This window comes from Vidua macroura, chromosome 3, assembly GCF_024509145.1.
Source record: "Vidua macroura isolate BioBank_ID:100142 chromosome 3, ASM2450914v1, whole genome shotgun sequence".
Lineage (NCBI taxonomy): Eukaryota > Metazoa > Chordata > Aves > Passeriformes > Viduidae > Vidua > Vidua macroura.
Genome location: NC_071573.1, coordinates 39,707,535 through 39,734,538, shown reverse-complemented (window position 1 = coordinate 39,734,538; position 27,004 = coordinate 39,707,535). Strand labels below are relative to the sequence as shown.

The 27,004-nt window shown below is 48.7% G+C and overlaps 1 protein-coding gene across 1 annotated transcript in view; it reads right to left on the bottom strand.

The window, feature by feature from the left end:
* The window catches only part of SLC24A3 (solute carrier family 24 member 3), a 111,454-nt gene extending 87,488 nt beyond the window's left edge, over positions 1–23,966 (bottom strand). The window contains exons 1-2 of the mRNA XM_053974742.1: positions 23,885–23,966; positions 4,648–4,785 (exon numbers count right to left, since the gene is read on the bottom strand). Coding sequence (XP_053830717.1) covers positions 4,648–4,705 — 58 coding nt within the window. The 5' untranslated portion in view covers positions 4,706–4,785; positions 23,885–23,966. The remainder of the gene's footprint in view (positions 1–4,647; positions 4,786–23,884) is intronic.
* Positions 23,967–27,004: the final 3,038 nt, after the last annotated feature.

Genomic DNA, 27,004 nt, shown 5'->3' with positions numbered 1-27,004 from the left:
AGACACTTTGGAACTCACCACCTCTCCTCAGTCTGCACACTGTAGGGACAAAGCTGGCTTTGGAACCTGGAGTTTGCTTTCTCCTTCTTTTGTTTCACTGATGCAATAGAACACACCAAGCACAAACTGGGTAATACCACTGCCACCTCTTGATTTTAATCTCACAAGCTTTGTGCTATTTTCCTGCCTGAAGCTCTGGTTCTTGGAGTTGCATACATAATCACATGGTAACACTGGCAAAAATTTAGCAAAAAGAACACCACTGGCCTCCTGTGTATGCCCAGAGGGCCCTGTTTTACAGGGAATTGCATGGTTTTGGTGATCAATTCAGAGTTTTCAAGTACCCAGCCAAAAGCAGTTGTTCTGAGCTTCCCCTTTGGCACACTGTCTAGGTACAGCCCTGCTGTAAAACCAGGTCCTGTCTCAGAGCAATGATGCTCAACTACTTGCTCCCCTGCACAGCAGCACAACTCAGCCACACTTGGGCTGTTGCCCCCTTGCATGGCTGAAAAATCCTAGAGAAAATACTTGTGACCACCTCTTATTGCTAAGAGATCCTACAATCCAGCAGTCCCATAAAAAAACCCAGCCCAGAAGGCAAACCCCAAGCTCTGAGCAAGTCCAGAGCGCAGCACAGAAAAGGAAAAATATCCACCGTAGTTTCTAATAAAGGAAGCCATGGGGTCTGCAAGGAGAGCTCCTAAGCCCTCAGCTGCCTTGCACATTCCTCTCAGCCAGAGGTGCAGCTGTTGGGACAAAGCCAAACCCAGCGTCTGGACACAACTCGGACACCAGTGCCGGGCTCCCCGAGCTTCAGCTCCTTGGGGCCACATGTCAGCACCAAATCTTAGCCCTGATACCCACCAGGAGAACATCTCTCCTTCCTGGCTGCAGCAAGGGAGAATTCACCTCCCTGCCAGCACAAGAATCCAGAAGAAATAATCATGTTTTTGTTTTTGTTTCTGAGGTTTTAACCCTAACATTCTGGTTTTCTGACCCTTTAGGTCTGAAGTTGACAAACAGAAGCAAAGTGTGGAAATAGAAGTTCAAGCAAATTTCTGTCAAATTCACCAAACTTATAGCTCAGTGAGAGAAGAACATCTTTTTTGCTATTCCTCAAGGATATTTTGTTACTAAACTTACAGCAATTTATTTTTCTAATGTTCCCCCAAGTGAAAGCAAGGTTTGGCAACTTGCAAGGCAGGAACAAATTTTTACTTTTCATTTTGCTAGGATAAAATTAATTTTGCTTGAGGGAAGGCAACTTTCAATTGGATTGAGGCTCAAAGAGGAAAAGGAAAAAAAGGAAAACAAAACACAAACTCACTCTTCACATAAGATGCTGTACTTGCTTGGAATGAAGGCCTTTCTGAACTCTGCAGTTCTCTGGACTTCATTCTGAGCATGACAGCGCAGCAGAACTCACACCACATAAAGCCCACCACGTGCATAAACAAAAGAGAGGAAAGAGATCAGAATGCTCAGCTCCACTCAAGGGGGTCTGGGTTTGTGGCCTTGGGTTTGTGGTTCAGTGCCAAAGGGGCTCTGAAGACACGGCCACAAGTAAGTAGTCAGCAAGGGTTACCTGCTCGCCAAGCACTACAAATTACACTACCATGAGCTATGACTCACTGGAGAAATATTGATAAAGTAGAAAGTTGCTTTTGAAATAAGATGAGGAAATGTAAAAAATAATTGCACAAAAACTTCTTTGGCTGTTTAAATTAAGCACTTTTACGCCTGAGGGTCTAAATGAATACACTGAGATCTTTTTGTTCCTGCAGCAACCAAGTATTTCCTGCTATTACTGATAATGACTTTAAAACAACACACTTAAGCAGGGCTGTTACTTTATTTTCAGCCTTTCTGAGGTGGGAGTGGAAACGCTAAAGCAGGGGAGGAAGGAAGGCGATGACAGCTTGTCAGAGGAAGCATATGTCAGTCTGGTGAGGAGCTAACAAGGGCTGGCACCGGGACCTTGGCCACCCCCTCCAACCTGAACCTCCAGACATGTGACATCCCATCCTAACACAGCCCCAGGCCTGTCACCTTCTGGCAGCTAATAAACCATGTCTGAAATAAGAGCAAGCTTTGGAGCAAGCTCCAGTGCAATTTGAGTTCTGAATGTGGTAGCACAGGAATCTGACCCAACATTAAACCAGCTTAATCCTTTTTCTTGGCTTCCAGTGGGTGAATCACATTTCTGAACAGAACTGGGTGAGTAAATGATACTTTGCCTAAACTGACACAAGTAATTCTCACTCTTTCCTCGTCATCTTTTGCATGAGTTAAAACTGTCAAACATGGCCCAAAATCACAAGTGTTTCATTTAAACAATATCACTACTTCAGTGAATAAACTGTCCTTTTTTTTTTTTTTTTTTTTTTTTTTTTTTTTGTGTCTATCTCTAGTTCCACACACCTTCATGTGGATACCACAAGGACAAGGGGATGGGTAGGAGAGGCCAGAAGAGCATCTGCTGTCTGACAGCAGACACTGCCATGAGAAGCCACCAAGATCCAAGAGGGAGGGAACAGGCAGCTCTGACTGCAGGGCTGAACCCTCCAAGAACAGGCAGCAAGAGACAGGAGGCTCCTTAGAAAAGATAGCAGGCTGCTCTGTGGTTCTGCTTCCACAGGCACTCAATGCAACCACCATCAGCCACAGGACCAGGCCAGAGCCCATGATGGGCATTTCTCATAAAAAGGTCAAAAAAAAAAACAAACAAAAAAAATCCTAAAAATGGTCTTTAGGCTGGAATCAGTCCATTTCACCACTTTAATATTTCTACAGTTTTTGTTGCAAAGACAAAGGGAGCAAAAGCCCTACTATCTGGAGCAGTTCTGATGATGAAATGATACTATATAGGCCATTGGATAAACCATTAGGAAATGAAAGTAGCAGTTGGCAAATGTCATGGCAGGCATTCAAATGAGCCTGCAATCACCCAAGCAGCTAAACAACACAGATCTTCCCTTCAGCACACTAAGGTGTGTTTATTGCCAACACAGCACAAAAGCCAAGCACTGCAAAAAAACACAGCACATTTTAACAGGAGGCATTCCACTTCCCTCCACCAGCAGATGAGGTAAAACTGCTTTCTTAAACAACCCACTTCTGCTGAGCGGCAAGGTGTTTATACAGGTTCACTTGGGAAGTAACCAGGAAAAAAACCCTTTTCAGGCAGCCTTTCCCGCCTGATACCTGCTCAAGGGAAGGAGAAGCACCTGAATGACAACACACATGGTGCTGTGAGGATGCTAGGGAGGTTTGAGCTCTGCTGATTCCCAGGTCACAATGGGCTCCCAGGCTTTGGTTGTACAGCACTCATGCATTATGCTCAGCAGCACCACAGAGTGCCCCAGTTTCCCTGAGAAGCCCTTTGAGAAGGCAAAGGCAGCCATGCTTGGTGAAACCCCAACTGCTGTGCCACCATCTGGGGCCTGATCCAGCGCCAGCACAGCCATGGGAAGGACTGTGCTGCCCTGCGGCCATGGGATTGAGCTTTCCATCAGCTCTGCCTGACAATCACAGTTCCTGCTGTCAGGACTGTGCCAGGATTTCATCCACCCTACTCCTGGCCACACTTTCAAACATGAAAGCACAGCTATCACCACTTTGCTCTCTTGTGCTGTAGAATCACAGGCAGCACCATTGTCATCCACAAAATGCTGATGTGCCCATGCCCTTCCGCCAGCTCTTTTACTCACTTGTTTGCTGAGCAGCAGACCTGAAGCATCCTGCAAGTCATCCTCAGCCCACAAGAGCTCAACAGGTAACTTTCACAGACACTGCATTTTAGGAGTGTCCCACTCCCAAATGCTTCCGACTGCCACCTCGCCTAACACTAACACAGTACTTAACACTACTTAACGTTATTTGCACTATGACAAATCCAAACAAAATCGACAAAACCACAGACAGGAACTTAACTCTGTTACTTTCACTTCCTTTCTGCAGTACTTTGCGTCAGTTTCTACTACGGAATGTCACATCATGACAGTTTCAACAAGAAACAGTAATTTCAAAAATCTAGGTATTTCTGCTTTCTCTCTCCTGAGAAAACACAGAGTACTCAGTAGTTATTGTTCTACTTTCTGGAAAAAAGGGGGGAAAAACCCACACATCACGAATAAAATCTCCCATGCTTCCTACAGGCCACTCTATTTGGTGAGGGCAGCAGGAACAGCTGCAATGATGAGACAGAAGAAGCACAGTGGGGGAAAATATTACTGCCAGTGCTGATGTGAGGCTGTGAGACTGGGTCTGCACTGTGCCAGAGGTATGCAAACAAGCAAAAATTGACTAAGAAGAATTTTTGTACCAGTTTTTGCTGTCTAAAAAAGACCATAATCATCCATCTGTCCAGAAATGTTATTAAGGATTATGGCAGAGAAAAAATTATAGGCAGAAAAGTGCAGCCAGAACTGGGTTTGTTAGAATTTCTCCTGGGGCACGTAACCTACATTAGTCCTGAAGAACAGAGAAAAATCCTTCCCCTCTTCTCCCCAAAACTTGAGGAAATGATATCCAAGCTCTGCTGTGAAGGGCAGTGTTTATGGACTTAAAAATAAGTAAGTATTGGCAGTACAGATGTGAGGAAGCCATCTGCAGAACTGAGGAGCTAGAGGCAACTTTCATTCCTACCTGGTTCAGTGCAGTTTCTGATGTAGAGCTGCCCCCCATCCTCTGGAAAGTCAGTCATGTTCTTCTCACGTGCTTGCAGGAGCTGTCGCCCACTCCACTTGTCGCCATTTTCCACAGAATAGCTCAGGGCATCGTAACCTGAAGGAAAAGAGCAGTAATACATGAGGAAAGGCAACTCCTGATTCTGCTCCTGAGCATCTTGAAGCAGACAAAACATTTACATTTTAAAAATACCATGGCCCCTTTGGTTTAAAAGGGCAGTGTTTCTAAGCCCACTGGAATGGGATACTGCCAGCAGCTCCCCCACCCATGGGAGCCATGTGCATTCTTCCATAGTTTCTGAAGTTCATCCTAGGAGAGCATCTCTGTTTTCCCACCCAGCACCATCTGACTGAAGCCAGAACACACCTCTGACTCATTTCCACACCTTCACGCTTCCAGTAACAAGAAATATCCGTGAACACGAGGGGCAGTACTTTGTCTCACTACCTTTGACTCAACCCTTGCTCTGCTTCCCCTTCGGCTTTTCTTTGGTGCTGCTAAGTGAAGCTCTGTTTTAGCAATGTCAACAAAAACAGCTGGCTGATTTCTACAATATTCCTGGCACAAGGCTGGTCAGCCCTGGACATGCCATGTCTGCCTAATCAGCTGGACAAACATGCTCATGTGTCAGTTCCATGCCTCCTATGCTGGTTCAGATTCAAGGGTGGAAGAAAAAACCCTCTTTATTTTTAAAGCCAGAAGCTATCCACACACCAAATCAGCCCTCTTGCAATGGACACCTTGCAGCCCTCCAGTAACAAACACCATCTGAGAGGCATTTCCTCCCACCCATTCATCCTCTTCGCAACAAGTAGAACATGGGCTCTCTCACAAGGACTTCTGAATTATTCCCAGTTTTGTCCACTACTTTAGAAACAGATCACAGGCAAAAAAGCAGTGGGATAGAGATTCAAATCTTGAGCCAATGTCTCAGAGGGTGATTAAGGACAAAGGAAAAGGTTCTCTGCAGGTCCCAACCCTTGTCATAGGTTCCTTGGCACATTCAGTTGAGAGGGCTGTCCAACCTGAGACTTGTCTGCCTTGCCCAGATCATGCTCTGCTCAGGTCACTCCATGTCACACTAGGAGGGTATGTTTGGGAAAGGGCTGCCTGGGAATCTGCATCCCAGGCCACCAGTATTAACTGGGAGCAATGCTCTCAGAATATGCAGGAGTCATCTGGGTGCATGTTTGGGGGAAGAGCCACAGCTGCACGGGCAGCCTGAAAGCACCCCTGTTTTCTAAGCAAAAAAATCCCCATTTACCTTGGTAAACTAAATGCCATCATTTGAAGCTTCAAGCACTTTGTCCTTTCAATGCTTTACAAATGATAGAGAATGGAATTTGCTGTCAGTTTAGTGTGTAAGCACCAGTAAGATTAAGCTGATATAAGTGGGCTGCATTTCCAAGAAGGAGCACAGGCTGTAACGCAGCATCAGGGATCTCCTCTAACAACAAACACTCTGATAGCCTGAGCAAAGCAGTTTCAGTTCCACATACAAGCTGCTTTCAAAGCAGAGGAACTCTTTTCCAAGCTGGCAAGGCTTCTCTGTGTCACTGCATGGAGCAATAGTATGAGGGACAGAGGACACAGGGACTGCCACAGCCCCAGACCTCCGGCAGAACCTCTGCCTCTCTTGGATGGCAAACTCTTCCAAGTGAGGGGTAAAGAAGAAGAATGTCATTTAAGGTGACTTTGGAAGGGGGAAAGCTTATTTTGGCAATAGGATTGTTTATAAAGGCTACATCCAGCATTGACAAAAATCAGAGTAAATAGCAGTGGACCTGGTCCAGAGCTTTTCCTGGTGACTGACACCAGGAAAAGCTCTCCTCTGACACCTCCAGGTTTGAGCAGGGCCAGCTGTCCCACAGCAGAATTTGCAGCCCACCACCCCCAAAATCCTGCCTAGGGCATCTCCATTCTAAAACACATTTCACTCAACAGAGCAATAGAAAATAGAAGTTAGAGAGCAATCTTTTTCAAAGCTTTGGCCTTCCAAGGATTTTCCTGTGGAAACAGGGACATGTGGAGATTTTAACCTTGCTAACAAGGACACTCAGTGACACATAAGAGGGTCCCTGTAGTTTCCCCATGTGCTGGCACCAGTCTCCTTGTGGTGTGGTGGAGGCTGCTCAAGGCCTGCCCTGCTTTAGGTGCTGGCATGAGGCACAAGCACCAGGGATATCACCTCAGCCACAGATTCCACAGCAGGGCTGCCAGGCTACCACCACCATGGCCAAACTCTTCTTCCCAAGGAAAAGCAGGAAAACTTATAAAAAAGAAAGTTAACAGTTTTCTTTCTCAACTGTAGTTATTCAGGATTGGATGATTTTTAATGGGAAGCACAACAAAGAGTTTTTTTCATTTTCTCAGCAGAGGTAAAGACTACTAAACATTCTGCCTCAGCTACAGTGCCATTTTGGGCAAGCAAGATGGAACACTTTTCTTATTAATGTTCTAGCTGCTAGCTTTATAATGAAGTATCATTGTGACATCCTCTAAAGCTCTGGTACAATGAAGAGTTTTTCCAAAGTTCTGTACCATAGTGTATTTCAAAGTGAGAGAATTATTTTTTCAAGCACTGAACATCGCAACAAGGTATTTTCCAGCACCAGTTTTACATTACACACTTCGAACCCAGGTTCTGGAGAGCTTTACTCACACTTCCTCCCGGAGATATTCCCATGGACAATAAGCACATGAGTCATTTTTCCCTGTCTTTGTGCCTGCTCTGCATTTCATAACACAACTAAGACAATGCAGATGGTGCATTTCAAGTAGCCGCGTCTCTTTCCATAAGACAGGGAGTACACAAGTGTGTGCTTGCTGGGAGTTCCTGTCCCTGCTAGGCTGGTGTCGCAGTCTGCTGGGCACAGCCTCTCCTGCAATACTGCTCACCTGTTCCACTTATGAGCATGGAAATGAGGTGGAATGGAAAAAAGAACTGATCAGACAGCTCAGAACTCCTGGAAAGGCTCCGTGTGTGACCCAGATCTCCATGTGGGAACTCAGGAGCTCCTTACGCTATTCCAGATGGCTCTGGCTGGAGTTTACAACTTTCAGTGCTGCAGAAACACAGCCAAACTCATCCTGGCTGCACTTCCCAGCACAAAGAACACCACCTTAAAATGCCGAACAAGATCCCCATGCTCCCCAACTGCACTCTGATCTCACAGGCGCATTTATTTTCAGCAGCAAGTAAGGCACAGGAACCCCAACAAGATGGAACAGCAACAAGACCTCGGAGCAGACACTCAGCTCCTACAGGGTACAAAGCCGGCTGGTGTGGAGGTGGAGGTCCCACGGGACAGGGTGGCTTTTGCACAGCTGGTCCAAGCAGTCAAATGAGACAAGAGCACCCAAATCCAGAGCTGGAAGAGGAGAAGAAACTCATCCATTGCAGTGGAGTGTTCGGCTCAACAATGCTGAGGCGAAGAAAGACAACAAAGATGGAAGATGCTCGTGAGCAGCCAGCTGGAGCAGGGAAGAGCTGATGGGCAGGGGGCTGGAGCAGGGAAGAGCTGACAGGCAGAGGGCTGGAGTAGGGAAGAGCAGGGAAGAGCTGATGGACCAGGGGCTGGAGTAGGGAAGACCTGACAGGCAGGGCCTTTCCCTGGCAAAAAGCACTGCTGCCCAGGAGAGCTGGCAGGTATTCACAGCTCTCACTGACAATAAACTACTTTCTATGAAAACTGCTGGCCAGAGCCAAAAACAGCACAGCTTTTCTGAAATATGCTTGCCCTTCCTCCTCTCTCATCTGTCCCTTTTATCTATTGTTTTCATGGTGGCAGCTTTGGGTTTTGGAGGGTTGGTTTCACAACCAGCTGAATTATCTCTGTCTCCCTGACACATTCCTGCAGTTAATACAACAGGGAAATATTTCAGAGGAAGAAAAAAGCTGGAAGAAGCATGAGCTTCCGCATAAGCCAGTGCACAGGTGAAGAGCAGTAGTGTGGTGGCCTCAGGACAGAACAGATGAACCCTGATGGAAGATCAGCATGCAGCTGAATGAGCTGCAACCCTGCTCCACAGCTGCCCTCCCATGGCCATATCCCTGTGACTGCTGGCCCCAGACCCTCAGAGACATGTCCAGTCAGCCCCTGCACCATCAGACCTACTGCAGATAGCCACCACAGGATCTGAGCTTGTGATTGCATAAACACATCATAAATGGATTAGCCCTTTGCCTAGGCTGATTTGGGAGATGCTTTTCTTCCAAAATCATCAGCAGCAAGGACCATAAATATAGCATCCTCAGGGAAAAAAAATTCCAAACAACAAAAGCCCCAGAAATCCTACACCTGACTTTGACAAGCAGCCGGCTCCTTACACCAGATTTCAAAGCTGTATTTCCATGCATTCTGACCTACATGGAAAGGTGCAGAAGGGCAGGGAAAGCACACTGCTGATAATACCTGTACCACACGAGTGAGGCACGGAGGCCAGAGCCAAGCTGCAGGCAGTACCCAAGCAGGGCAGGGTCCCTGCACCAACAACCCCTCACCACACACCCTCCCACATATTTTCTATGTGACCACCAGCAGAAAAAAACCCACAGCCCCCACAAAACCTCAGGCACACCTACAGCTCCCACATACCTCCAAGGAGGCTCCCCAGCTCCCTCCTAAGAAGCACAGAGCCCACTGAGGGTCCCACAAAGCTTCTGCCCCTCCCAGCCCAGCACTGCTCTCAACAAAACCCAGCTGGAGTAGGGAGGGCAGAGCACACTCCAAAGGTCCAACAACAGCTCCACAGTTCTCATGGCAACAGCAAAATGTGACTTTTGGTTTATTTTAACTCTGAAAAGCTGCCCAACCTCTGGAGGTGAAATTTCCACATGCATGCTGCTGGGGCCTGCCTCTGCTCCACCCTGAGAGCAAAGAAACTTCAAGGACAGGCAGTGCTCAGCAGAAACGCACTTGTGGCATTGCTTTGTTTTCCCCGGCCACATGCAGCTCTTGGGAGCCCGCTGTGGCGTAGCTTCCACGTGCTGCCGAGGTTTCTGCCGCGGGTTCCCAGACACGGCTTCCGTGTCCCGGGAACGTGGGCTGGCCAGCCGCTGTAACTGTGCGCTAGGGATTCGGCAAAGAAGTAAGGAATTTGTCCATTTACTCCATGCTTGGCAGGAACGGTTTATTGGTCACACAGCATGGTTCAGTGGAAAGACACGACCGCTCCTGGCACTCGCATGGAAGAAAATGGCACCGGGGTTCCAGCGGTGTAGGATTTTATGGGGGGCGGGATGAGAGGACCCACAGCCTCCCGTCCAATAGAGGCGGCTGTGGCCGTGGCAGTGATGTCAACCACAGCGACCAACCGAGACGGGGCTGGAGCGGTTCCTGGGTCCCTGGGCTAATGGGAATGCGGGATCGGGGTGACTGGCGGGGAACTCTCTGGACAGGATGGGGAGTGTCTGCAGGAGTGACTGGGGTAAGCTCCAATAGCACGCAGCGAGGAGCAAACAACCGCAGGTGCGCGGGATTACAGAACTTGGCTATCTAACATAAATTAAAAACCCCTAATCTAAACCCGAACCCCAGGATGCAACATGCACTCATTGCTCATCAAGCTCTAGGTGAAGTACCTGCACCACCTCACACAGAGAAGCCCAGGGGATGGAAAAGTATCCCCGCAAGAGATGAACAGACTCCCCAAGAACTCCTTGGTTCCTAACATCCCAAAGAGTACTGGATTAAGCTTAGTTAAGTTAAGATAAAATTCTGTCTTGTGTTCCCTACTGTGTTGTGCCAAAAACTGTTACTGGATATCTGATTATTCCAAGCTTCCATGATTGTTCATTACCAGTTTGTGCAGAAACGTATGTTTTCTTTCGTATTTGTATCAGCTTGACCATTAAATTGACCATTCTGTTCTTTTTGATCTACGCCTAAGTGCAAAAGGAACAGTTCTGCACCTGGTAAAAAACACCACTTTTTACTTCTCCCTATCACAGCCTTGTGTGACTCGGCTCCTCTCTAAAGTAAACAGTGTTTTACTTCTCCTGACAATGTTTTCATGCTTCTATAAATTCCCCAGTTTTACCACGGACATACCTATGTGACCCTGCCCAAATTCAGATAATTCTCAAGGCAGCAGCTTCCCACTGGTCTGTACAACAGCACTAAGTACTGTGAGCCCGATTCCCTGCTCTGGTTTCTCGGGGATATCTCACTCCCTGCTGCCACTCTCATCTCATTAGCTTTTCACCTGGCACGAGTAAAAAGTCTGGGCACTGTTGACACGATCTCTGTGCTTCGCAGCTGTGGACTGCCCAGCGTGATTTCCAGAGCTCACTGGCACAGCACGTCTCCCCTGACAGAGCTGCTGCCCATTCCTTCTGCCTTCTGTCCCAAGGATAGCACAGTCTCCTAACACTGGCCAGAAAACTGCTTTTGCCTCCTCCTCTTATGGCTGTCATAGAGCAAAACTACAGGAGTAGATGAAGCAGCATCCTTCACATTAACCTGCTGCAGGTGCCAGCGTTTCCCTCCTGCCCCAAATAAACAGAAAGGAAATTTTCAGAGGCAGAAAAGGGAGACAGAGAGCAAATCCCCCTTTCCAACACATCCCTGAGGCAGCTCCTCTCCCTGACCAAACTCCTTCCCATGCATCTTGCCCTCATCCCTGCTCCCTGTGAGGGATGCCAGGGAATCCTAAAGCACATCCAGACCCCCTGCTCTCTCCCTTTCTCACATTTCACTAGAAAACCCTGCTCACAGAAGGCAGGAGTTGAAATGAACAGGGCTAATGCCTTTATTTATGTTCAGCTCTTTATTAAAAAGATCAGCTGGGCAGAGAGCTCGACATGGAGCTCACCCCCGCGGTTGTAGCTTTCCCAGGTCGCCAAAAGGAAGGAGGCGTGCAGAGTCTGTCACTGATGTCCAGAGCAGCAGCAGTCCCCTTTTCTTTCCTTGTGGCACACCAGTGGCCAGAGGGTGAGGAGGCGTGGCGTGCAGAGTCTGTTGCTGAAGTCCAGAATAACAGCTGTCCCCACTCCTTCCATGGTAGCAGCACCAGGGCTCTCTCTGCCTTTTTGTCTCCCTGCTTCTCACAGCCTAACCTAGTCTATTCTTTTTTAGGTGATGGTGACGGGTAAAAGTCAATCAGGGGATGTGTTTCCCTCTTCCTCAGCTAGGGCATTTGTCTAGACTCCTCTACTGTGTTTAGTTTTTGATTTAGGGGTGTCTTTATCTCCTAAAAATACTCCCATGATCCTAAGGGTTTTTTTATTTGCATGTTAGTCCCAGAATAGCAGCGTGAGAGGGGGTGGGAGGCCAGTTATCTCTAGGTAGTTTAGAGAAAACAAACAGAGCAATTAGCTAATTAGCATTTCAATATCGGTACTTAGCTAGAGTTAGTAGTTTTTTTAGTGTTGCCATGGGAACTAAGAAGGCCCTGCCCGCATCTCTGGGGAACACGTGGAAACTGTTCATTACAGGAGTCACAGCAGTAAGGGTCTGCTACAGGTGGCTGCACATCTGGGTCATCTCTATCAAAAACATCCACCACGATTTCCCTTCTTAATGGTAGTCATCGAGGAAAAAAAGAGCAGCAATGAATTAATCTCCAGCTGACTTTCCATCACTAACAGAGCTACTTTTTATACCATTCCAAGATCCTGTGGCTGCTTGAACCTGGCAATCATGACCTTACAAGGATGGAAAAGCAGTACTTGAGAGCCTCACTGTTACCAGAAAGACCCGTGTTTCTCGGAAGGATTGGGTAACGTATTACACAAAGAGCTAACTCTCTGGAGAAGGTATTTATCTTTTTAAAAGCAGTGAAAAAACAAACTGTATTTCAAGCTCTTGTGACAGGAGGCAAATACCTGGAGTTTGACTGGGGGGTTTGTGCTCGGGAGCTGAACAGTCACTGCTCCTTTCCCCACATTTATGTATTTCTCTCCTAATTTTGAGCTGACACAGTGGGAGGAAAGATGGTTTTGGGTCAGATGAAATGTTTTAGTGGAATAAAATATTTCATTTTGGTTTACTCTCTTTTACACTTCTAGCTAGATAGAATTACGCAGAATTAAATTTAGTCTGAAAATACCATAAAAATGTGCTGGGAAAAGAAACATAGCAGCTCTTCCACAAAAAAAAAAAAAAAAAAAAAAGAAAAAGAAAAGGAAAAAAAAAAAAAGTAAACCATTACTTTATCCCAGTTAAACTGAAAGTGACACCCTTGTAGCTTTGCCTGAACAATTTCTGTCGGTGTCCAAGGCCAGGCTGGACATGGCTTGGAGCAACATGGTTTAGTGGAAGGAGCACTAAAAACAAGCCACCCCTCCCAGGAAAGAAAGGAAAGGAAAAAAGGACTGTCGTAAGCCCTGGCTCCCACTCTGGTATCTCTGATGATAGGGGAAACATCACAAAAGAGATTTTTTTCATGTTTTTCTCCACAAAAGATGATGAAAAAAATGGATCTTGTGTAAAAGTAAACAAGCATGAGGGATAAAAAGATTATTTATCCTGTCCTTTTGCCTTACATCTCCTTTCCCCTTGTGTTTCCCCACAACACCACCACATGAATCTGTAATTTGTATTTGTTTAATTGCTGTTATTTACTGCTTCCACAGTGCTGGAAAGGCACTTGGGGAACAGAGACAAGTCTCGGCCCCAGACAAGACATTGGCTCTGGTATTTAACCCCACTGTTCGGTACCAAGTCTGGGTTTGCTGCCTGAAGGCACTTCTAACATGAGGTGACACTCACTGACAGCCAGCCCTCACCAAGCAGTGCAGAGCTGCAATAGACAGAATGAAAGGACAGGAATAAAATATAGTGGGACAGGAGTGTGGAGCAGCTAGGGACAGAGGTATGAACCCAGGCCAGGTGGAGGGAGCGCTGGTAATTCCCCTCTTCCTACATCTGCTCAGAAAACCCCTGAGATGACTCTTGTCAGTACTAAGAACATGCTGAAGGGCAGCTGTTGGCCTGTAACTGATGCTGTGCCTTCCTCCCCATGAAGCTGAGTACCTGACACCAATGCAACTTGGTTTCCAGGAATTAACGTGGGAGACCAAGGTGCTCCAGAAGTTGCAGGATGCCTGTGGTCCTGTTCCCTGCCATTGGCCAGCAAATGGATCTGGTCTGGAGCTGCCACAAGTCAGACACAGGCAAATGGGCTCTGAGAGCAGGAGAGAGCACCCACCAAGTGTCCTTGTGGAAAGCCTGGTTCCACACTGTCCCTATGTTATCACAAACAGTGCCCTCCACTGCACAGGGGTTACTGCCCTCCTTCAGACCAATCTGTGTGTCCCCAAGCCAAGCTGAAAATCACCTTAGTGACAGAGACTGTTTTCCCTCAGGTACCCACTTCATTAAATATTGAAAGAGCTATTACCTTTTGGGGATGCCAGTACACCGGCTGTGTCCATTATTTATAACATAATGTATTCATTATGCATTTTTTCCCATGCTTCTATCTGCTGATCTCATAACAGGCCCTTATACACAATTTTAAGCAATTAATCCTACCTTAATTACAGACAAATATATATATAAGCCTCAGGACACCTCTTTCTTATATTTATTAGGAGTAAGAAAACATACCTAGAAATAAATCTGGTAGTCAGGGAAGAGAGGTTTGTGGCCAAGCAGCCTGGGAATCATAGAAGTGGAGCCAGGCACATTGCAGTTAAAATTGCCAGCTTGGGCTATCTGGAAAAAGTATTTTGTCCTGCCACAGATCCCTTCACGACATCCATTTCCCTGCTGATGGATGTGGCTGTGAAGCCCAAGATCACTGAGCACGTGGGTGCCAGCCCCAGCACTGGCAGAGCCTCACAGGGCAGGGAGGTCCTGCTCACCCCACTCTGCTTTGTGCCTCCAGGTCCTTTTTCCCAATCCCATAGGAGGGAATCAGTCCTGGGATCCCTCCAGCAAGAGGCAGCTGCTCAGCCTTGTGCCCCTCTGTTGCAGACCCTGAATTATAACAAAACTCCCATCCTCTCTCCTATACCCAAACCAAGACAATGGTGACTGAAAAAAAAACTTTTTAAAAAGGGAGGAGAGGAAAAGAGAGGGAGAGGGAGAGGGAGAGGGAGAGGGAGAAGGAGAAGGAGAAGGAGAAGGAGAAGGAGAAGGAGAAGGAGAAGGAGAAGGAGAAGGAGAAGGAGAAGGAGAAGGAGAAGGAGAAGGAGGGGAAAAGGAAAGGAAAAGGAAAGGAAAAAGAAAAGCCTCCAGGAAGCTCCTCATAAATCACCACAGATCAGTACAGAGAACTATCAAAAACTATCCCTGGCTTCAGCAGATTTTGCACTTGCTTGTAGCTTGTAGAGGCTCCTTAGCAGATCCCTGAAACACCCCTAAAAGTAGATAACATTGATGCAATCCCTGTCCAAACTGGTACCTACACTCTTACTTCTTCCATGTGGGGAATGTTCCTACCCACTGGAAAAGACAGGCACAAAGGCAGCAGGTACCAGTCCTGAGCAGCACAGTAGCACCCCTGCCCTACTCTGAGAAATAAAGCCAGCCTGGAATGCTACAAAGTGTTTTAGGGAAATAAATATTACTATAGATGGGGAAAAAAAACTTTTTGTTTTTAACCAGAGGTCCTGGAACAAAAGGATGGTGCTCCACATCATACCAGAATCAAGTGATTGAGGCTGTCCTTTCTTTATAAGGCTTTAAGACGAGGCAGACTCTCCAAGAACCTCTTTATTCTTTATTTACCCTGAAGTGAGACACTGCAGACCCAGGTTTAATTCAGCGCTCTACTATTAGCCCTTGGACAAGTGACCTTGGACAAGTTGCTCTGTCCAGATTCTCAGCTGGTGTCAGCTGCCACTGTGCCACCACAGCCAATTTAAACAATTTGAGATGCCAGCCCCAGAGCCCTGGGTTCTTGGCCTCCCTCTCCCGAGCAGCTCTGCCACCTGCACGCAGCCCCACGCCTGAGGGGCACTTGAGGGACACCGAGTGTGGGGAAGAGAACTCATGCTTCCTTGGACAGTACATGGTTTTCATAAAATGAAACAAAAAGCCTGGTTTGGTTTTTGGGAATTTTTTAAAAATACCCTTATGATCAAAGCTTTAAAAATATTGCTGTGCTCTGGTGAGGCCCCACCTGGAATTCAGCTCTGGGGCCACCAACACCAGAAGGATGGATGGACCTGTGGGAGCAAGTCCAGAGGAGGCCACAAAGATGCTCAGAGGGCTGGAGCCCTTCTGCTATGGAGACAGGCACCCCTGCAACCTCCATTTTGATCATTTCTTCATTCAAGAGGCTTTTACATTACTCAGTTACTTTCTTGGACAACTCCTCCACTTCTGAACAAGCTTGATTTGCTGCCTCCTCTGATTTAGTGCAAGAACATGAAACTCAATTTCAATTAAATTTCAATTTCAATTTTGCTCTGTCAACAGCCAGCAGCAAAGTTAACTAACTTGAGGGTGTTTTTAAGTGCTACCTGCCTCTCCTGCCATGCCACTGCTGTCCCAGCTGGAGCACAGAGCCAGCAGCACCTTGCTGTGAGCACAGCTGATGGAATCTGCCTAACAAGCAAGCTGTGTATGGCAGCCACTGGCTGGGACCAGTTTCCCCTGAAGTGAATTGGTGCACTGTCTCAGCACAGGCAACACTCTTTTACAAGAGTTTCTTTCTGCCCCATCCTCTCAACAATATACAAATCAACTACAATGTAGAGGTGCACTGAGAAATGGAGGATAGGTCTTGTCAGAGGAAAAAGGAATGTCCATGTAAGGCTTGTTTCTCCTCCTGCTGTATGTTACAGGATGTTCTGACCATCTTAGGGAAAAAAAACCAGTTGAGTCTATCTCTGAAAAAGGATGATTTTAATAGCAGACCCTTCAGTTGTTTGTAGTTCAGTTAGCATGTTTTTGGCTTGTATATCAAAAAGATTCTTTTCCTGGATTTCAGCAAGCTCTTTCCCAATCAAACCATTAAATCTGTTTGCAGTTCTCATTGGATAGGTGATGCCTGCTGCTGTGCGCTGCAATCCCTCAGCCACCAAGGGGACAGGCACACTTCCCAGGGCTAATCCACAGGGACAGGGCAGAACACTTGGGGAATGGAGCTCCACCTGGGTACCTGTCACTCCCAAGCCTGGAGAACCCCGCAAATTCTCTCGTGCCTCAGTTTTCCTCCCTCATGCTTGCTCACCCCATTTCCCCTGGCAGGACTGGGGGCTGAGGAATGGCCAGAGTGAGGAAGGGGTGGTGTAACCACCTGAACTGGACCCCAGCACTTCACACACTGCAAGTCAAGCCCTGATCCCCGGCCTGACTGCCTGTGGACACAAACCCAGCCCTGAACTGAAGCTCTGCACACACAATCAGAGGAGCAGCAAGGTCAGGCCAGGCTGTGCATCCCTGCCACTTTACACAGCTGCTTGGCTAGCAGCTTGGTACAGGAATGTCCCAGAACAATCAAATTCATGCCTCCAAACCCCATCTCACACTCCTTTGTGCCCAGGAAGGTTTTTTCTCCTACTAAAATAAGGTATTTCCCCTTCCCAACACACACTCACATCCACTGACACAGGACCCGTGCCCTGGCCTTGCAGAGCTGAGCAAGAGGACAATGTGGGTCATGAGATACAGCTCAGGACACACCCTACTCCCCTCTCCTCCAGGCCATTCCCAGGTCCCAGCCAGGACCTGGGGACTATCTGCTTCCCACAGCAAGATGACATTCCATGTTAGCCAAAGGAGTCCATAGAAGGCAAATAAAGTCCTAGCAAGTACTGTCTCACACAGCTTTCTCCCTGAACACCACATCTGGATTCCTCTTCAATGCCTCCCTTCTTCCAGAAGAACAAGGCCCAGGTCGTTTCCCTGGAGTCCTTGGTACAATGTCCCTAGTCCCAGGTATAAAAAAAAAAAAAAACAACAACCCCACCCCACAAAAACAAAACATCAAACCTAAAAATAAAAACAAAACAAAAACCCACAAGCAAACAAACCAAAAAGAAAGACAGCAAGAAAAACCCAGCTTAAACATCTCCAGTTCACCTCAAACTTCAGTCTTTTATCCAGACTGGAGTCCAGCCCTTTATGCTGGATGCAACATCCTATCCCACTCCCTTCCCTTCTTTTCCCTCTGACAATCAAGCACACTGAAAAATCCTGTTATTTCCAGAGTCTTCTCAGCCTGCTTCTAAAGAAAAGTTTAACATCTAGAGATTATACCCACTTTATTTTTAAATCTGAGCATTAAGCTGAAATCCAGCCATGCAACAGTACAGACATAGGGACTGCACCTATTTCCTGTCTCACACAGGTACAGCTGGTCCTCTGATTTAGCTGTCTCCTGGCCAAAGTGATGGAGGCCTCAACACCCTCCCAAATTCCTGGGCACAGCAGGCTCATCCCATGGCCATCTCGCCGTCCCGGCAGCTCCACTGCTATGGATCCCAAGCTGACAAAATTTGGCCTCAGTCTCACCTGAACATTCCTTTGCTGGCTGCTGTGGAGACCTGACCTTCTGCAGGAGGTGATGCAAGAAAAGGGAACATGAACCTTGCCATGAGACAAGACAGAGGGAACTGACCCCAAGGGATCTCCAGCTCCCTGCAAACTTCCCATCCAGATGCCCTTGGCATTAAGTAACAAGGACAGGCTGCTCAGGGCTGCAGGAGTCTGACAATCAAGCAAGGATCCCACAGGGAGAAGAGACAGAACACCTGCATCCCTGTAGGGTCAGCCAACAACCCATTCACAAGCTGCAAATTATACACATTTACCACTTTGCTTCCACACACTTTCCCTTTGATGCTGTGAGTAATGTGGAGCAGCCACAAGGCTCCACTCACCATGCAGCCCTACTCTCCTGAGAGCATGTCTACAGGAAGGGATGATTACCATGGAAGGACCTTGAACACGCTGCCCACACCTGGGCATGCCTGACTGCTCCTGCCCAGAAAGCCACAGCAGTGGAAAAAAATTAGGATGAGGTTACCAGTGGCTTTTGGCATCGGTCTGACTTGGCTCCTGCTTTTAAAACCTAGAGCAGAACAAAGCTTTTCAACATGCCCAGTACTCTCCAAAGCCCCAAGCCTAAAGACTGCTCTAGAGAAGGGCAAGGAAGGCAAGCCTAGAAAAAGAGCAAAAACTTTAAACTCTCTAAATTTGTTTTAAAAAATACACTGCTATAGCTCAACTGCCTGGCTGTGAGCTGTGAAAGGCAGCTGTGAGAGAGAGCACAGCCCATTACAGCTCCCACCACCAAGCTGCTGCACTGGATCCTAAAGTGCATCCCTCAGACCCTGCACTCCTGCAAACCTCATGTGGTTTTCGTTCCAAAACACAAAATTCTGAAGTTTTCAGGCTCAGATTTCACAAAACCTGAACACGAAACCTGGCTGTTTTCTTCAGCTTTTATGATTAGGGAAGTCTTTATGGAAACTAAATTTTCTATGCTCATCTACAGGAAATCCAGAAGGGGTAACTTAAACCACTCCAAAGGAACAGAAACCAGAAAAAACCTAATGATCCTCCTAGCTACCAGAGAGTTGTCATCAATTTAAAGAACAGAGACAAAACAGAGTAAAGTACCCTGAGACAAGCTAACACCTAGAAGCAGGTCATGCCCATGGTAAGGGAAGTTTTCCAACTGTAGGGCTGGATGCTGATCTCCTGAATTACCCTGTCCCATATCAGCACAGACTTTTTTTAATGTCTGTATCCTCCCAAGAGGATGCAGGCACAAATACCTGCCACATGAATATATGACAGGTTCAGCTGAGTCTTTTGAGCATCTCTGACCAAAAACTGACAATGTGACCAGCCTGCCTTTTCTAATTATGGACTACTGGAGATTATTAGCAGGAAGGAAGTACTAGGAAAGGGCTGGGACAGAACCAACCAAGCATGCCCACCTCCTCATGAGCTCTGCTGTTCTGACCACAGCCACCACCCAAGGGCTCTCTATTCGACCATGGCCTGTTAATGCCCCTCACCAAGTCATCTCAGTGTACTGATTTGGCAATAAACCTCCTTTATTTATCCTGGGCTAGTTTTCTGCTGGGTTAGCCTGCTGGAAAAGCTCAGCTAAGGGCCACCACCATGCCAGAGCCCAGGCAGGAGGCACCAATGAGGGCAGGAGCGGCCAAAAGCCATGGACAGGGCAGAATTGAGCCTGCACAGCTCCATCAGCACAGGCAGGTGTGCAGCACAAGCCTACCTCACCTTGACAGGCACCAAAGGAACATCAGCTGCTGAGTCCTTCTGCAACTCACCCTCTCCCAGCCTGGCATTTCTCTGCTGTTGAGCAGCTGCGGCAGCCAGCAGCCCTCTGCCCTCACGCCCTGCTGGAGCCAGAGCTCCTGAGCATCTGACATGTCGAGCATCCTGCATCATCATCCCAAGCACCACGACCCTGTCGTCCCAGGTGCTGTGCCAGCATCCACCTCAGGCACCCATCCTTGGCAAGCCAGCCAGCCTGGCATGCGGCCTGGCGCTCCAACAACACTTCAATGAAGTGGTCTGCACACAGATCCTGAGATATGGGAGTTCTGAAGGCAGTTCAGCCACAGCCAGGTGTGCAAGCCCTGCTCTGCTGGCACCTGAAGCTGATGCTGCCAGCCAAGTACAGTCCTGGTCAGGTCCCCTCACCCCTGCAAGAAGCACCACATGTCCAATCCCTGCTGCTCTCCGAGTTGCTTGACACAAGGGCTCAGTCTCAGTCAGCTGTGGGTGCAGGACCTTGAACAAGTACTAAATAAATGAACAAGTCATTTCCTGCAAGGCCAAACACGCTCCCTGCCAAAGAGGTCACATACCACGCTCTGGCCTGATGCTTCTCCTGAGTTTGTGAGGATCAATTCCCATATCCAGGGGTCCAACAATTACAGCAATACATCTGGGCTAGGATTACGCTCCGCTGAAGAAGTGAGGAAAACAACTGCTTTTGTGCTTTCATTGCATGACCTCTAAAGATCGGTTTGGGTTTCTTGGTTCACACAAACCAAAACACTCAAATCAGGGAGTTTTCACTTTAACTCTCAGCTAGAAGACCAGGATCTGTCCCACCAAGGTTCTTCTGTGTTATTTTGGCAGTAAGGAGATCTGTAAGGAAAAGCCCTTTGAGGCAAGGCCCGTGACAAAGTGGTCAGGAGCAAACAGCCTACGTGGCTCATTCCAGCCTTGCGAGCTCCTCCAACTAGCACAGGGGTGGAAGGCAGACGTGCCTGGGATCTTTGCTCCCCATCTTTCATCACACCACCCAGGATTGCTCAGAGGTTTTCTAAGAGTGTGCTTTCATGACATGGATGCTTTCAACACACCACAGCCCACAAGGACAGGGCAAATACCAGTCCTGTGAAAACAGCCTGAGCTTTGTTTTTAGGGTAAGTCTCAGAGTCAGTCAAAATGCATCTGGCAAGCCCTGCTCCACCATTCTGAATACTTCACTCCCATTAAGTTAAAACAAGACTTAAAAGAAACCCAAATCTTCCACACTTGAATCACGCAGGCAACTCCATGTGCTTGGATGTGCCCATCCCCATGAGTAAGTGCTGCAGAATCAGACCCAGCTTTTCCTCACCATCCTGCCAAAAACACAGACAGAAAAATCCCACTGACTGATGCCCCTGCTATTTCTGCTGTCCGTGACAGCAAACTGGTAAAAGGCCTGACTCAGAAGCCTCCCTTGAAAAACCTGAATCATTACAATTTAGAAGACAGTCTCATATAATGAAGTTTCCACTCCTTCCTCTCTTTAGAATAGAGAATTTGAGTCAAAAGAAGGAAAAAAAAAAACCAAAACAAACTTTACACTTTGTTCAACCCTTTCTGTGCGGATGGCAGTTGGGCAGACAGTGGTTGGTAGCTGGATCTGGGGTCTGCAGGACTGTGTTTGGTCTCAGTTACACCTCTCAGTTACCAGTGTGACCTCCTCAATGCCAGAGCATAACCAGAGACTTACACTGCCAGCAAGTGAGAAAGGGGCACCTCAGCTGTATGATCACTGCCCAGACAGTGTGAACTTGGATTTCTTCTTAGCACCATATCTATTTCCAAAAGCTTGACCCTTGTGGAATACAGAGATCATTTAAATGAGCCTCACAGAACACTATAGTGTTTTAACTCTTTGTTATTACACATAATTTAGCATCAGGAGATCTCAAACTCACTTGACAAAGTAGCCTTATTTTCGAGACCCAGTCAAACTAGACATGGAGAGATTTGAGTAAGGCCCTCAGAAAAGCAGGGGGAGCTACCAGAGCAGAAACCCAGAGCTCGTGCCTTGTCCCCTAGAGTTGCCTGCTCCAGATGGTTTATCAACTAGACTGCTGTGGTTACCTGCCTCTCCAGAAGGGCTCTCGCCTGTTTCCTGCAGAGGCGTGCCAGCACACACACCTCACAAGGAGGCTCTGGCACCCAACACCCTCTGCACACACACACAGGTCTGCAGTGATTCCAAAAGCCTGGCTCCTCCAGATGCAGGCCATGGCTGAAACAGTACCTGAGGGGAAGGAGACTGATGAAGAAAAACTGCAGCACCCAAATCAAACGTGCATCATGCAAAGAGGTGATTCAAGCCTAGGTTTCTGAGCTGGATCACGCCTCAACACCAAGGCTCTCCAGAAGCAGCAGTCACTGCAGCACCCCGGGGAAACCTGTGCCCAACCTCACACTGCCATCGGTCCCTCTGACATCAAGGATGTTGGGAGCTGCATATGCCATGTGCACTCCAAACAGCACACAGTGAAAACCACCCCAGAGCCTCCTGCCAGGGCAGCAAAGAGAGAGATGCCAGTCGACACAAAAGCACCACAGTCTAGTCAAAAGTTTATGTTGTGGATCCTAAACACTATGTTTTTATGTGGGAAAAATACTGAAACAGAAATACACCTTTCCACCTCCTGAGCACAACACAAATGCTGGAGAGCATCAGGCTGTATCCGAGGTTTCCCTGAGAGCCTGCTCACTTTGAGCCTGTGCAGCACCAGCGGATGCTGTGGAAAATTTCCCCCTGTGATATGATTCTCCTCCCTATCGCTCCTGGCTCTGCGTGGCAAACAACATTCCTCACCTCTCAAATTAACTTTGAGCAAACTCTGATCACAACGTGAGATGGGCTCCCAAACTGAAGCAAAGCAGCCAGAGCCCTGACACAAGTCTACTGCACCAGCTGGGTAACACTTTGGCAGCTCAGGTAGAGCACAAATGCACCTGTGGCACCAGCCTTTACAGCAGATGGAGCTCTTTCTGCGTAGGCAGGGACCCCAAAACATAGGATGGGAAAGAGCACTGCACTTAAGAGAGAGGAGTGCACTCTGTGCACTTTTAAAATAAGTGTGAAAATCACCTTTGCCACATCATCTATTAGTATTTTGTGTGGTAAAGGCAGCATCACGCAACCAGTCTGCTCGGCCGGACACGGATCATCTTCCCAATGACAGAAAGGGGGAAGAGAGCACAGGTCTGACCCCAGCACCACAGCCCTTCTCACCTGCAGCCTTTGAAGTTTAGGTAAAGGAAGGATGGATATCGGTGTCACACATCTGCATCTTCCATGCTGGCAGACTTGAATATACCTCAGTACATAGATAAACTCCTGTTTACTTACAATGATGTTCATGTTTTTCCTGGCCTTATTTCTTGGAAGCAATCCACATTTGCAAGAAAAAGCGTAAGTTTTAGAAGACATGTTTAAAAAAAAAAAGACAATTCGATTTTCGATTAAATTGAGGGCATAAAAGCCCCGAATCTTAAAAATACATCCCAACATCGTTATACTCCACAAGAAACACTGCGTTCAAGCCGTAGCTGGTTTTAGTGCTCTTCTCTGAACATGAGATCATTCCTTACACCATGCTGGACACTGTGAAACCCTTCAGACACGTCTGTTTATTTAAAAAGCAAATTCGAGTCGCGGAGACGTACGCTCTTCTTTTCTTAAAGGCAAATAAGCCTTGCCTAAATTCTGCTTACATTCACGACTCCGCAAGGCAAAAACGCAAACCGCTTCCGACCGCCCCCCGCGAAGCTGAAGCGCGGCGGGCAGGGGACCTCCGGACTCCGCTCCGCTCCGCCGCACGCTGAGCTCCGCCAAGTTTCGCGCAGCTCCCGCGGCCGCCTCCGGCGCGCAACGCCCCAGCTCGGGAGGGCCCCGGCGCGAAACCCGTGAGGGAGCCCCGGCCGCCGCGGCCCCCGCGGCGCCGCCCTCTGCAGCCGGGCTCCGTTGGCCCAGCCGCTGCCCCCCGCCGCAGCCCCGCACTCACCGCCGCGCCCGGCCGCGCAGCTGGCCAGCAGCAGGGCCAGCGCACACAGCGCGCACAGCGCGCAGCGCTGCCCTCGCAGCAGCTGCCCCTGCCGCCGCCGCCGCGGCCCCCGCCGCTCCGCCGCCGTGCCCGGGGCGCCCATCGCGGCCGCTCCGCTGCTCTCCAACCGCTCCCCGCGCCGCGCCGCGCCCCGCCGGGCGCCGCAGCGCCGCCTCCGCCCGCCCACCGCGGGCGGGACAGGGCGGGGGCCGCACGGCGACGGCGGGGTTTGCGGGGCTTGGCGCCTCCTCGGCCGGCACACGGAGCAGGCACGACGCCGGCAGGGTGCCCGCTGCCAGCAGGTCCCTGGGCGGGAAGGGGGCTGGCTGGGCATTGTCTTCGCTGGGCGTCGCTCCATCGCACCCATCGCACCTCCCGCCTGGGGTGCTCGGGACCTCTCGGCATCATCGCCTGGGCTACGGCCTGTACCGCCTAGGCAGTGTTGGACACCAGAAAAGCCCCAGCGCACCACTGACCCCTCACCAGTGATCCCCAGGAGGGTGGGAGGCAGCCCTCGCTGCCACCCCTGCACCTTTCAGACAACCAGGAGATTTCTCATTGTGGGTGGCTGGGGATTTATCCCCCTTTCTCACACTCTGCCCTGAACTTTTTGCCGGGTGAGCAGACACTTGCCCCATCTGCCCTTTGGCCCAGTCCTGTGTGAGCCCTCTTGCTTCCCATCACTCTGCTGGGCACCCTGGCACCCTGGCTCACACACCTCTGGGGAGCTGTGCCACCTGCTCGGGCACAGGATAGCCCATGCTCATCCACTCCAGCCCTCCTTTGTTGGGGCTGCCGTGCTCAAGAAACCTGGGCCAGCCAGAACTGTTCTTCCCTCCTTTCTTGTAATGTCGTAATTACTACTGGAACATTGACACAAAGGCTTAGAGGCTGTGCTGAACCCAGAGTGTTGTGCACACACGAGAGAACAGCTGCCTCTGCAGGGCCCACACACCATGATCCAGAAGGGGCCCTGGAGTTTCATGAGGGATCTACCTTTTTGGACAGAGAGCCACCTTCAGCTGAGATTAATAGGACAGCAGAACGAATACCTCTGTTCCCAAGGTCCAACTGTTTCTCAAGAGCTGCCATGGTGCACTGGACACAGACTGAAATGAAAGTAAACATCACTGTCACTAGTTTTGGTCAGTTACCAACCTTTCTCAATAAAGACAGTCTCATTCTGTGGGCAGCACCCACCCTCTCCTGAAAGGGTTTCTGCCAGTTCTGAACTTGACCAGGATGTTGGTTTCCAACTCTACTCTTACACATTTACTGCTTATGCTCCTACACACAACTTTGACAACGCTGTTGTCTCTGTTGGCCCAGGATAGGCAGAGCCAGCTCCCACCCAGACAGTAAATGGAATTGAGAACTGGCCTAGGATATAACTATGGAAGAAGTGTTTTGTTTTGGTTTGTGTTTTCTCTGGGTAGGATACACTCACTTCCCCCTGGCAGGGCAGGTTTTATCCCATGGTAAACAGCTCTGAAACCTGTAGCATTGTCAAACACTACCACAAGTCACTCCAGCTGAGGAAAGAGATCCTGACTGTCCCACTGCTTTCACCGATTGATGTAATGGGAAAGCAATCAATCCACTGTGGGGTGAGAGGGGCCTGGGGGTGAAAGCCCCTGTTGCTGACATGACAGAGCACTGTGACTGTGAGTGCTGCCGAAATACTCTTTTTAAATTTAAATGTCACTTTGAAGTCTGTAGCTTCTTGAAAATGTGACCCTGAGAGTCACTGCAAAATCATTACTCATGCCTCCATCATAAGCCTCCTCCGGTCCCATTGCAGGACTGCTTGTAAATACCAGGTGAGAGCTCACTGTCTTGAGAATGGAGACTGGGACTATCTGGGAAGCCTGTGAAGCTCAGGAACAAATTTCTCACTCAGAATCACTAGGTAAGTTAGCGAATGCCTTACTAGTGTAGTGAGTACTAAATCCTGAAGCATGTGCATTTCTGGGGAAGATAAGACAGGAGAATTCCCTCTTCTCTCCCACCAATAAACTGGAGTGTGGGTGGAACAAGCTTTGAGCAGCTCCGTCTGCTGGAAGAAACAGAAGGAAGGGAACCGTGGTGGAACCGTTACTCTTCTGAAAGAAACACTCTGTATTTATCTTCTACAGGAGTCTTCCGCATGAAAAAAAACCTGCTAAAGTCCAGATGTGACTAGCATGCTGATGAGAATTACAAGCTTTACTTTGTGGCACCTCTGCAACTGTCTGCCACGCTTGCTGCCATGCAGAGCTTTTTCCATGGAGGGCCATGGAGGCTCTGGAGGAGGTCCCCTTGCTCTGTGAGGGCCCTTGGAAGGTTCCCACAGAGCTGGCTCTCAGAGGAGCAGAAAGATGCACTTTTGTTCTTTCCACAGTGCAAAACCACATAAAGCACTGGGAGAAAACTGTGTAAATCACAGGATACAGATGTGCAGAGATGACAGCCAGATGTGCCTTAGCAGAGCTGAGGAGCAGTTGTGACTGTTGCAAGGAGAGCAAACAGCCCTTGCGTACTTGGCATTTTCTCCCGCAAGCCACGCCAAGTTCTGTGCTTCAGACCAAACAGAGATTTTTCTTCTGTTTGGACAGCAGATTATGCTCACAAAGAACTTTCAACTCTGGAGAAAAATATTTGGGATTCAAGTAGAGCACAATCGATGCACATTGGCCAGGCAAAATCCAGCTGCCAGTGAGGGTGATACCCAACTGGGAGGCAGCACCCCAAGCCAGTTTGAAGGGTTGAAAGGAGCTGCACTTCAGAGTGGCCCTGGATCCTTGGCCAAACATGGACAGGGGCACCATGAGGCTGGGGCTGGGTAGTGCTGCCCAGCAGAGAGCACCTGCGTGGCAGAATCACCAAGTCTCACTGCTGCTGCATTCCACACACAGAGAACTGCTGCGGAGGCCCACCTGCAGCACTCCAGCTGGGTCTCAGAGGACAACGGGACAGTTCCCTGCCTTGGGTTCCAGTCCCGGGCCCTACCTCTGCAGCACAGCTCCTGTACCCTCCCTGCCAGTGTCTCTCTACACGGAAAGATGCACCTTCACCTCAGGCATGTGCTGCTGGATGTGTTAG